This window comes from Trachypithecus francoisi, unplaced genomic scaffold (assembly GCF_009764315.1).
Source record: "Trachypithecus francoisi isolate TF-2019V2 unplaced genomic scaffold, Tfra_2.0 Lachesis_group21, whole genome shotgun sequence".
NCBI classification, from domain to species: domain Eukaryota; kingdom Metazoa; phylum Chordata; class Mammalia; order Primates; family Cercopithecidae; genus Trachypithecus; species Trachypithecus francoisi.
This window is the reverse complement of record NW_022681467.1, coordinates 4,942,693-4,955,991: the sequence shown is the minus strand read 5'-3', so window position 1 is coordinate 4,955,991 and position 13,299 is coordinate 4,942,693. Positions and strand designations below refer to the sequence as shown.

General features: G+C 37.9%; 1 protein-coding gene across 1 annotated transcript in view; it reads left to right on the top strand.

Annotated features, from left to right (window-relative positions):
* The window catches only part of XRN2 (5'-3' exoribonuclease 2), an 89,912-nt gene that overhangs the window by 31,581 nt on the left and 45,032 nt on the right, over positions 1-13,299 (top strand). The window contains exons 12-17 of the mRNA XM_033185450.1: positions 22-79; positions 163-270; positions 5,101-5,145; positions 6,772-6,903; positions 10,527-10,645; positions 12,814-12,949. Of these exons, the coding sequence (XP_033041341.1) occupies positions 22-79; positions 163-270; positions 5,101-5,145; positions 6,772-6,903; positions 10,527-10,645; positions 12,814-12,949 (598 nt within the window). The remainder of the gene's footprint in view (positions 1-21; positions 80-162; positions 271-5,100; positions 5,146-6,771; positions 6,904-10,526; positions 10,646-12,813; positions 12,950-13,299) is intronic.

The window sequence follows — 13,299 nt, the reverse complement described above, 5'->3', positions numbered from 1 at the left end:
ATGTTTATCTCTTGCTGACAGGGAAAATGCAATTGACCGTTTGGTTAACATATACAAAAATGTGGTACACAAAACTGGGGTAAGTTCATTCTTGAATGATTTCAAAACAGAAGTATTTGCTTTTATAAGAAGATCATTTTACATATATTTTATCACTTACAGGGTTACCTTACAGAAAGTGGTTATGTCAATCTGCAAAGAGTACAGATGATCATGTTAGCAGTTGGTGAAGTTGAGGATAGCATTTTTAAAAAGAGAAAGGATGATGAGGTAAAGTGTTTCTATTGCAGTAGCTAAAATTGCTCCTGTCTCTAATAGGCTATGATGATCCTGTGATTACTTTTAATCTCTTTGAGTGTGTTTTTATATCATTATGGTGTGTCAAGACTAATGTAATCGTCAGTGGTCAGTGCTTTGATTATTTTATAAAGGTTGTGCTGCTTCCTCTGTAAAACTGTGTATTGTATCCTGTTTGAGTTGCATTGTAATGTTTTTTTCTGTCTTCATAATCTGAATATAAATCCAAACACATTTCTAATCAATAGGATTTGAAATGCCGGTACCAAGGCTGGAAGACTACTGGGATCAAACTAGTGACTGTCATGTTTTGAAGGCAGGAAGACAGGTCAAGAAGAATTGATAGTGTAGGGAGTGTGGGTTGGATTATATCAGCCAGGGCAGAGGGTTGGGAGAATGTAGAATCTGTGGAGAGCTGCATCTCTGAAGTAAGAAATTGAAACACAAGAAGGAAATAAAGTAACAAAGCATTTGAAAATTGATTGCTTATTATGGATGAGTGCTTACATGAAAAGTCCAGGTTCTGGCTTGGGCAGTTAGGATTTTGCTGGTGCCATTTACTAAGATAGCAAGCACTAGGGGTGGAATGGGTTGGGGTGGGGACAAAGTAGAAATTGAGTTTCATTTTGGAGATGTTTAATGAGACGGGCTATAGGACACCTGAGAGGAGAAAAGTCCATTAAGCAGTTGTTAAATGTGTGTAAAACTCAGGGCAGAAGTCTTGAAAAGAGATTTGAGAACCATTAACTAATGGAAGGTACTTGAAACTATGAGTGTGACCCTGGGAGCTTGTGTGGAGTAAAAGTACCCTTAACAGCAGTCTAGGGAACCATGGACATTTAAGGAGAAAGAGGAGCCAGTTCTAGAGAGGTAGAAGGAAATTCCTGAAGAGATGAGAAGTCATGCTCAAGGGGTCACAGTGAGATGGACAGGCACTTTGTCTGTGGACAGGGTTTGGGAGCCCCTGGTGAGCTGATAGGATTGGAGGGGCAGCAACCTGGAGGCAAAGTGGTTGGAGGGTGATTGCAGGGTGTAGCAAGGGAGACCAGCAGTGGTCAAAATAAGCAGATAATAGCTTCTTAGAAACAGTAAGGAAATCCTTTCAGAAACTGGTTTTATAAAAGTCACATGGCTATTTTAAGCAGATAACGACATACATTACTGCTACATTGCTTCACGATCTCCCAACACATTAAAATGTGTCATTGAATCATATTTTCTGTTTTCATCAACTTTGTATACTGTAGCTAGTGATCTCTTATTTTTAGAACTTTGGCCATCATTTTATGTAACATAGTGAGTTGACTGTAAGCATTCTTTCCAAAAGCCTTCAGTACTTGGTAATGTTTTTATGTGATGTCAAGAGTTTTTTTGCATATAGAATTCAAATTACAGAACTAGCTTTGTCGGGATGATCAGATGACAGCTGCAACAGACATTTTTAACTACTTTTTCAACAATTAGAGTGGCATCCCTTGATCTGCTGCTACATGCTTTGTACCACTTGGTTTGAAAACCTCAAGTTACATTAGCCTTCTACTTTCTCGTTAGCAGACTCTGCACCATAAGTTGGCATTAGAGGAGGAAGTATGGGATTTGGTAGATACTGTAGTGTTACAGATTTAATTAATACTATTTTTCAGCTGACCTGGCAGGAGAGGGCATTTTAAAGCTTTGGATCTTTGTTGGTGTCCCTGAAGTCATGAAATGTCCTTCAGCATGATTGGACACCAGGGGAAACCCTCAAAAATGCAGTAGGAAAGTTTCCAGATGTATGTATTTTTCCGGGAAGTGTGTCCCTGGCATTTGACAGATTTCCAAAGGAGTTCATAGCACAAAAAAGGGAGAGATCCATGAGGTCCACCCAGGTGGTCTTCTGTTTGTGTGTGACTACCACCCTTAGAGATAGGCATTTAACAGACCAGCAGAACAAATGGTAGAAAAGGAATAAATTAATATTAGTTATTGGCTAAGCATGGTGGCTCATGCCTCTAATCCTAGCACTTTGGGAGGCTGAGGAGGGCAGATCACCTGGAGTTAGGTGTTTGAGACCAGCCTGGCCAACTTGGTGAAACCCCATCTCTACTAAAAATACAAAAATTTAAAATGGGCTTGGTGGTAGGCACCTGTAATCCCAGCTGCTTGGGAGGCTGAGGCAGGAGAATTGCTTGAACCCAGGAGATGGAGGCTGCAGTGAGCTGGTATCATGCCACTGCACTCCAGCCAGGGCGACAGAGCGATACTCTTGTCTCCAAAGGAAAAATAAATTGCTTATTAAAGTTGAGCATTTAGGCAAGAAATGTGTTGCTTTTTATTATATGAGCTTTGATGTTTGCCTTTTATCTTGGGAATGTTGTTCATTTATTAAGCAAATACTTAAGTATTTACCATGTGCCAGACAGTGTTCTGAGTGCTAGTGATACAGCAAAAAACAAAAAAGCAGACAGAAATCCCTGCCCTCATGGAGTTTACATTCTCTTGGGTAAGCTGAAAGATAAACACAATAACTAAGTAAACCTCATTAAATGTTAGAGAATAAGTGCCACAAAGAAAACTAAAGCAGGCGAGGAAGCATCTGGGAAGGGAGAGGTTGGGCATTACAATTCTAGAAAAAGTGGCGAGAGAAGGCCTCACTGACAGCTGACCTTGATTAAAGATGTAAAGGATGTGAGGGAGCACACCGTGCAGATGTTTGCAGGAAGCACTTTACAGACAGAGGGAATCACCAGTGCCAAGGCCCTGGGGCGGGAGCATACTCAGGATTTCACGGAACACCAAGCAGCCACTGTGGAAGGAGCAGAGGAGGCAAAGGAAGAGCAGTAGGAGATGAAGTCAGAAGGGAGATGGAGAGCCCAGTCTGGTAGGACCCAACAGGTCATCATAGGACTTTTAACTTCATTGTGCATCAGTGTAAGGTTTTGAGTAGAAAAGTGACAAGATTTGACACATACTATAAAAGGATCACTTTAGCTGCCATGTTGGAAGTACTGTGTGGAGGGAAAGGTCAAAGCGGTGAGCCCAGCCCAGTGAGGAACCTTTTTTACAGTAATCTAAGGGAGCCTGGATGGTAGCAGTGGAGATGATCAGAGGCAGTTGGATTATGAACATATTTTGAAGGTAGAACCAGTGGGATTGGCAAATGGATTCAATATAGAGTGTAAGAGAAGGAAAGGTGACAAGACTGAAAGATGTTTTGAGCAACCCTCATGAAAAGACTGGGAGGTGCAAAGGTGGGGTGGGGATTCTATTTCAGACATGTGAAGTTTGAGATAGCCAAATGGAGATGCTAAGTATGAAGAGGCCCTGGTTGGGGAGCCATCAGCATGTAGATGGTGTTTAAAGCCATGAGACCAGGTGATGACTCCCATGGGAGGAGAGAAGTGGAGGTACTTGGCCCAGGGGAGCACCAACATTAACCCATTTGTGCCCAGTATTACATTATTGGAATGATAAGCTTGTGGGAGTTATTTATATCCTACTGCTCAAGGTCATCCCCAAGGTCTGATTTTTCACACAAAAAACTTGCAGCCTCCAGCATAAATGGGTTAAGAAGTTGGGGAGTTGAGGAGGTAAGACATAGCAAGAGGGAAGGAGATCAGGTGAGTGTAGCTTCCTGGAAGCCAAGTGAAGACTGTGATCCAAGGAGGAAAGAATCCTGGTCAGATAAGGACTGAAGTTTTACTAATGGATTTCATAGTCTGCGGATCATTGGTGACCTACACATGAGAAGTTTCATTGAAGATGGGACAGAAGCTTGATTAAATAAATCAGTGGTTTCTACATCAGAGGAGATTTTAGGGTAGTTGATCTCCTGGGCTCCACTTCAGAGCAGGAGACTTAAGTATCCAGCATTCAGCTTTTTGCCTGGCAGAAAGCACCAATTTCCAATTTCCTTAAGGCCTTATATTGCAGTTGGTAGGACTGACTTGGAAGTGTACCTACTAGGATGACCGTCAGTATAGGATCCACTGACCCGTTTCAGGCTACAACAGCAGCTGTGGCCACCCTAGCTGTCATTTCAGTTCCTTGATACTCAGGGAAACTTGGGCATGGGCATGGGAGGCCCACAAATGACCCAGGGTTAGTAGGGAACAAGGTGAACACAAAATTCTGTCCAGTTGAAACCATGGCTGCAATTTGGAAATGAGTAGGGGGAAAGAATCAACGTGGGCTAGACCCTCGCCTGTGAATTAAATTGGCCCAGAGTAGTAAGCTGTGCATACATCTGAATTTCTTTCCTTTTTTTCATTGGATTGATGGAATCTGGCCGGGGTGGGGGATAATATTTGCATAGAGTCCCACTTCTCTCTTTTCTCTATTGTGCCATGCATGCTAACAGAGTAAGAGCCCTTTTTAGGTAACAGAGTCTAATTAAATTTCTTGCTGATTTTTTAAAAAATGGATACCTTAGTTATTAACTACATTCAACTAAACCTTAAGAATTGTTGAGTTTTTTTTTTTTTTTTAAACTTACTTGTGTCTTCTCCATATTGACAGCCTGTTTGCTCCAGGATAAAACCAAGGGTCTTTGTAATGGCTTTGCATTTTCCTGAAATGATTCAAAAGCTTTCTGAACAGAATTACCAAGAACAATTAAATTGTATCTAAATTCAGTCTTCTATTGTTAAGTTCTGATAAGCAGCGTTTTGAACATATAGTCTTGTTGCCTGGTTTAATCATATACCTAGATTTCTGGTGTCGTCCTTTAAAACTTAAGTTGTCTCCCAAATCATTCCTGGTAATGCTTAACTCTGACATTTTTGTGTAATTATTTGACAGAATATGTGGATTTTATACTTTTAGGACAGTTTTAGAAGACGACAGAAAGAAAAAAGAAAGAGAATGAAGGTGAGTTTTAATTATTTCATGAGATTGGCAATAGCGTAATTTTACAATTTATGAGGAAGATGTTCATTACAGTAGCTTTATTCTTTGTCCAGTAGGACTTGGTCAGGGACGTAAGTGTCCACCCAATTGCCTTTTTACCTGTAGAAAGAACACTGGTGTCAATTTTAAAGAAGGTCCTCTAGGCTCTGGTGTCTGAAGGGATACACTTGGGAGGTGAGAGGTGGGTGGCATTTAGCTATTTGAATGGTTTACAGCAATCAAGTATTGTTTTTTAAGTAAAAATGGTCAATCTTTTGTATCCCCTTGAAAGTTACTATACTCTTGTTTCTACATCTTTGTCAGGTTAATCTTTCTAGAACATAACACTCTAAACTTGTTTCTCTGCTCTAAAAGCACCACTGACTCCTTAATCCCCTCAGAATCCAATTCTATCTTAGTTTGGTGTTCAGAGCACACTGTCATCTCGTTGAATTCCAGCTGTCCAGCATATCCCCTGTTGTCTGCTAAATACACTATGTCCCTGCTAAGAGTGTTGTGTTCATTTGTAACATCTGAATGGATTTCTGACTTCGCAGCTCACTGACATCTTACCTTTTCTACAAGGCCTCCCTTCTTGGTTATGCTCATAGTACAGATTGAGCAATCCTTTCTTTTAACTCTGGTGCTTCCTACCTCTTGATACATGATTTCTTACCTAATTGCATAATGCTTTATAGACATTTAACTTCTTTAGTTCTTGTTTTCTTATCTTCCCTACTAGATTTTCAAGCTTGTGGAGTTTAAGGGCTGATTTTTACTACGTTTTGTTAGAATTAAGCAGTTTCAGGAAACAAGAAGGGAGAAAAGTAGAGTTATTTATTGTTGCAGTGGGTTCAAAATCATTTAGATTGGGAGGGGCTTGTTTGGTTTCTACTTATATATTACTATTTTAGTCAGTATCTTTTATCAGTCAGCCAAGATTATCACCTATGTTAGCTATAATTATATCTAATTAATTGGAAATAAAGAGTTAAATTCTAGCAAGGTGAAGGGTAAATAAAAGTTGTATTTCCACAAAAATTAGCCGGGTGTGGTGATGTGCACCTGTAATCCCAGCTACTCGGGAGGCTGAGGTGAGAGGATCGCTTGAATTTGGGAGGCAGAGGTTACAGTGAGCTGAGATCGCATCACTGCACTCCCGGCTGCGCAACAGAGTGAGACTCCGCCTCAAAAATAAATAAATAAATTTAAAAAGTTGTATTTCCTAAGTATAACCCAAACTCAACTTTTTTTTTAACCTAAATTATATTGTTTTTATTTGCCTGAAATTGTGTCTTGAATGTTTTCTGTAATTGTAAAAAGCAGTGGATTAGCATAATGAGACTTGAAAGATTTTCTCTATGTTTCAGGACAATGTATTATATGTACTTTAGGGCAGAGTTATTAAGTATTATACGCTATCGTTTGGAAGGTATAAGTTACCATCAAATCAAAGTGTAGACAACCTTGTAATTAAAACGAAGATCATTTGGTCTTTTAGTGGGTTTTGTAAAGTGCTTACAGTTTGGACTTTATTCCATTGCCTTCTTTGTGTCATCTGTGTTGTGATTTAATTTTAATTTCTGCATTCATTTCCATTTATGTTAGAGAGATCAACCAGCTTTCACTCCTAGTGGAATATTAACTCCTCATGCCTTGGGTTCAAGAAATTCACCAGGTTCTCAAGTAGCCAGTAATCCGAGACAAGCAGCCTATGAAATGAGGATGCAGAATAACTCTGTAAGTGGCTTACTTTTATGTGGTATTTAAGAGGGGTGAATATCACATGCCTCTTGCAGGGGGATGTGTGTGTGAAATTTATCACAGCCTGGAGTTTTGTTTTATAATTTTTCTTAATTGCTTTGCCTTGAGATATTTTTAGTTCTGTTAAGTCCATCTTTATCAATATGAAAATATCCAAATGATGTGAAAGAAAAGCATGTAGGATTGTTGATAACATGCGAATATAAAGAGATAGCTAATTCCAGTTTGGGTGACAGAGTGAGACCCTGTCTCAAAAATAAGCCAAGTGGCTGCAGTGTTTTTGTGATGCAGATGAACCACACGCTACTTCCCCCTTCTCCAAAGAATAGGGTGGTGAATGGTACTAGAAGCTTGTCAAGGGACATCCATATGTCTCAAAGCTGGGGCAAGAGGAGGAGGATGGGTTTTATTCCCTTATTTCCCCTTTCGTTCAGTGGGCAGTTGTGAGCATTTTGCAAAATAGTATTCCTTAGGTGTAAGCTCTGGCTCTCCAATTCAGCATGAAATAGATCTGAATAAATATCTTAAGGTAGCCCTTACTATTCAAACTCTGGTTGCTCCCTGTTTGTGAACTCAGCAACTGCATGCATTTATTTGCCTTGTATTCTTACATATTTGAACTTGGTAATCCAAACTCCGGAAGCAAATCAACCTATCCTGCAAGGCTGTACTTTGTCCACCACCTTCCTATTGTAGTGGAAATAAACCATGAGCTCTCAGAATACCCAGTGGGACAGCAGCAGGGCTGAGGGAACAGACCCTGATCTAACAGTAGAGGAAGGAACATACTATGTTGCTATGATATCTCCAAGGAAATTGAATAAGCTTGGATATTTAATTTTTGTTATTCTGTTAGTTATCCTATTGATGATCATATGGAACGGAAATAGCCGATGCCCATCATTCAAGATTTTAGTGACTACCATACCTGCAGAGCAGAACTGAGAGTGACTGGTGGTGTCATATGCCCTGTTGGGGGTAGAGTACTTTTCTTTTTGACCTTGGGAGGCAGGCAGGTTTAAAATTTGCCAGCTGTGGTTGCTTCAAGAAGGATTCCAGTGTTATCTTCAGGCTCGTAGGATTACGCTGCAGGACCAGACTGTAGATCGATAACATCTGCCACAGGAGTAGTAATGGGGAGATTGGTGATGAGGTTGCTTCTTTGATTCTGTCTTAATTAACGCCCCTTGCCACAATTATTTCTATATAGAGGAGGTATGGAATTCGAATCTTTGCAGAGTGGGATTTTCACCTAGAATGTAATGTTCTAAATTTAAGGAAATTTTGAAGCCAAATTACCAGTTTATTTAAAGGGAGCCATTTAAGTCACAGATTTCTGTTGTTTTATTTTTCTGAGCTGTTGGGTTGTAGTCTCTAGTACTTGTCTACTGATGATTAACATTCTTAGTGTTTTATTAAATAGCTTCCATTTCCTTATACATGTGGTTTTATATTTAGCATTCTTCAGTGTGGTTTCATTATATCTAATTTGATTAAAAAACAGCTTAAGAAGAAATCTGAATTTATATGAATCTGCTTATGTTGAGAAAGGAATATTTTTGTTGGTAGAGGCAGAGCAGTGGAGATTTAGCATTAAATGGTGAACAGCATTTTTTTCTAGAAAGTATATTATTATTTTTGTTTTCTAAAGGTAGAGTTTACATCTTGTTAGTCAATAATTAATTTTGTTAAAGTTTGCGTTTTACACAACTTCTCTGTAGACAATTAATGGGAATGTCGCTCTCATAATTTAATCGAAATGGATTAGTGTAGTGTTGAAAAAACAATGGTGATTACTTACTGAATGATTAACCACCATGTACCAGGTAGGCAGCATGCCAGTTATCTTTCACATGTATTGATGCCTTTAATCCTTGCAATAACTTGTAAGGAAACAGAACATTATCATCCCCATTTTAAGATGAGGCCCACAGAGGTTAAGTAATAAATTGTTCAAGGCCACACAGCCAGTAAAGGTTGAATTTGGTATTTCAGACTCAGATCTGTATAACTAAAATACAGTAATACCTGCCTTGTTTTCCAAGTACAACAGTGCCTTCCTGTATTTATTTTTATTGGGGTTTTTTTTTTTGACAGTATTGTCTGTACCTTTTCATTAATAACATTGACATTATATGTTTTTAAAAGAGAAGTGCTCTAAGTTCTATGTGAAATATGATTTCGTATTTTGTTAACTTTTCTTGACCCGTGGTATGAACTGTGTTTATGCTGTGGATACTGTAATTGTTATATCATTTAAATGGCCTTCTGTGCTCTCAGTTTAAAAAAAATTCAATTTACTTGAAATAGCTAATACACTGTGAGTAACAGAAGAAAAATTTGACTGGAAATGTTTCTGCCCCTTATGTTTTTGGTGATGTGGTCCTTTAGCCTGAGTAACTAAAGTTGCAGAAGAGTATCTTTTAATTTTTAGATTAAATATTAAAATATGTTAGGGTTATATTAAAATATGTTAATTAAAATTAAACTATTATGTTAATTGAGTTAGGTACAATGGGAAGATAATACTGAATTTAAAGTGACAGCTAAGTCTTTGAGATACTAATAAAATCTGCATTTTTCTAGGATGACTAATAGGTTTGTATTTATAGATTGACTTTTAAAACAGAACATATAAAGTAATTTAAGTTTTCTTTTTTTTTTTTTTTTTGAGACGGAGTCTCACTCTTGTCACCCAGGCTGGAGTGCAGTGGCCGGATCTCAGCTCACTGCGAGCTCCGCCTCCCGGGTTCACGCCATTCTCCTGCCTCAGCCTCCCGAGTAGCTGGGACTACAGGCGCCTGCCACCTCGTCCGGCTAGTTTTTTGTATTTTTAGTAGAGATGGGGTTTCACCGTGTTAGCCAGGATGGTCTCGAACTCCTGACCTCGCGATCCACCCGTCTCGGCCTCCCAAAGTGCTGGGATTACAGGCTTGAGCCACTGCGCCCGGCCAGTAATTTAAGTTTTCTAACACAGTCTCGTTAAACTTGCTTTTCAGAGTGGTTGTACTAGGTTGAAGACTTAAGTAAACATTTAACTGCATTCTCACCAGCATTGACTATTTGATATATTATTACATCTATTTTATTGTATATTATATGCTATATATGTAATACATCTTATATATAACATAGAACTATACATATATATAAAATATATGTATGTTTTTTCCCCTCATAGCTTTGCCATTTGGTAGGTGGCAAATGATTGTGAATTCCTAGCAGGAATTGTTACAATGGATTGTCACAAATGAGTGTGAACCATCAAGGGAAAATAAAATTCGAGTACTATAATTTTTAAAAATCTATAAAATTAAAACTTTTTTTTTTTTGCTTCAGAAACATTTTTTTTTTTTGGCCCTAATAGTGTTAATTCATTTCAGTTTAAGCATGGGAAGTTTTGGTATTACATTACTTCTTTTGAGGGGAAGTGAAATGGAGCAAGATCAGTCTCTGTACTTTCTAAATATATTTACCATCTCTACATAGTAGCTTTAAAAATGTTACTTGAAACACGGTAAGTAGTGATGGTTGGATGTACCTTCTTATGTAAAATGAATAATGAAATCCTTCTTCTGTAATGTCATCATTATCTGCAGAGTCCTTCAATATCTCCTAATACAAGTTTCACATCTGATGGCTCCCCGTCTCCAATAGGAGGAATTAAGCGAAAAGCAGAAGACAGTGACAGTGAACCTGAGCCAGAGGATAACGTCAGGTGAAGCCATTTTTTGGTAGCACTTTGTTAGCAAATTGCTGAAATAGATGCAGTCTAATTAATGCTATTTAGCTTAGAGCAGCAGTGCCTTCAGATGCTTGCCTGTGATCTTTTTATCCATCAGTAATTAATGTGGAGAGTTAGAATAGTCAGTAAATTCCAGTGAGATGTGTAAGCTATAGCTGTTAAACCTAAGTGTCTAGATTAGTATGCGTGCAGGCTTTCGTCCTCCAATCCACTTTTCCCTCTGAGACCAGGCACAAGATCGGCTAGACATGAGGTGTTTAGCTCTGACTATGTGATCTGAATGTTGCTGTTTGGAGACTGATTAAATTTTCAAGCTGCTTAACCTAGAAAGTTCAGTTATACTTAGACACTTAATATAGGTTGCCTTAGTCTTCTCAATTGAAAGAGTTCTTCCTCAAAATGAAATATGCAGAAATCATTCTGTTAAGAGATCAATATGTATGTTTTTTAAAAACTACAAACTTGCATATGCACAATTATATTTCATGAGAGGAGTTTCCCTTTAACTGTATACTTCAAATTTAAAATAGGAAGCTGATTCTTTAATTCATCCTGAAGTTTGAGATCATTATATAATAAGATTAACAACCTCTCATGTAATTAAATCCAGATTTGAACCGTGGGCTCCAAGTGCAAAAGGCCAACAATCTCAATAATTGTAGCTCATTAAGAATTTAGGAAAACGATCTATTTCAAAGGTAAACAAGACAGTAGTCACCTACAGCTCATGCTTCTTTTGCAGGACATGGAAAGTGTGTGATTTGTGTTTATGATTAGAAACTTTGCAAGGGTCATGTGTGGTTCTGCATTTTTCTAACATCCTTTGATTTCAAATCCATGTCTACTTGTGATTGAACATTTACTTACTCTGTATATCTTTAGTTTCTATCCTCTACTTTCTGTACTTTGGATTTTCCTCTCACAGCATGTCTTTGGTTTTGTTTACTATGTAGCCATCATGATCAATACTAGTTTAATAGGTAACTTGATTTGTTTAGTATTTTATTGTTTAATCCTAGATGATAATTAAGGGTGAAAATGCCTCTACCAAGAAATGCTTGGGGCTTTTAGCATTTTTTCATTAATATTTTCTGTAAAATAGTGATAATCCACCTTATGGATAGGGTATTTCTAATTGTTATTCTATGAATCGTTTGTGTTGTGGGAGGGGTAGTTAAAACTGATATGGTATATTCTGAAACATGACTGCAATTAATATGTGAAATCTGGCACGTGGAAAAGAGGCCTAAATGGAGAATCATCTTGATGTTCTTGATCTGTTCTGATGTTTTTAAAAGTGTTCTTTGGCTTCTTCATTGTCCTTAAATGTTAAATCTTAGAGAATAAGAAATGGATTCTTAAAAAAAAAAAAATACATTGGGTGAAAATGTGGTTGGTCACATTGTATTCTCAGTGATGAATGATAATTTAGTGGATTCATTGACCTGCTTCTAGATTTTACCATAACATACATGTTTGTGTGTGTGTATGTATACATAGATATATAGAGATATAGAATGTGTATGTCTCTCTATATATATCTCTATCTCCTTTCCTTAAGCCATCAACAGCTCTTAGCTGAAAGAGGGATAAGGCCCAAGCAAGGATAGAGAGAGTAGGTATACACATAATTTCTGCCTAATGTCTAGATTATTCTTTTATAAATTTATTTTTTACATTTAAAAAAGTTACCTGTGTGAGTCTTAAGTAATTTAGTTGACTTTCTTTGTATGGTTTAAATATATTTTAACAAACTAAGGAACTTGAACTATATAAAATATCTTCAATGTTTGAATCTTAACATGTAGCTTTAGAATTGTACAAAGAAACATGTAAAGTAGTAGTAAAATTTGAGCAAACGTGTTCTATATCTTTTTCAATAACATTTTTAAAATGTGGTTTTATAATGGTCTTACCAGAATCAGTGATTGGGGTGTGTTTAACTGTCTTTAAGTTGATAATAAATCCTATGAAATTAGACTTTTTAGAAGTAATTAAATGAATCTGTGTTAGCATGACTGTTTAACTCTTTCACATTTCCCCTGGATATTAAATATAAATTGATTTGGGGTATAAATTGGTAGACAGCCTGTTACTGAAGGTGTGTTAATTCAGCATACATGAGCTGTGCCTGGTTTTAGGTTATGGGAAGCTGGCTGGAAGCAGCGGTACTACAAGAACAAATTTGATGTGGATGCAGCTGATGAGAAATTCCGTCGGAAAGTTGTGCAGTCGTACGTTGAAGGACTTTGCTGGGTTCTTAGATATTATTACCAGGTACAAAAAGAATATTTTCCTCTGAATTTGTAGTTAATCATTTAAGAAAAATAGTGATTTTTTTTTTTTTTTTTTTTTGAGACGGAGTCTTGCTCTGTCGCCCAGGCTGGAGTGCAATGGCGTGATCTCGGCTCACTGCAACCTCCGCCTCCCGGGTTCAAGCGATTCTCCTGCCTCAGCCTCATGAGTAGCTGGGATTACAAAGCGCACCACCACGCCCGGCTAATTTTTGTATATTTAGTAGAGATGGGGTTTCACCATGTTGGTCAGGCTGGTCTCAAACTCCTGACCTCGTGATCCGCCTGCCTCGGCCTTCTAAAGTACTGGGGTTACAGGCATGAGCCACTACG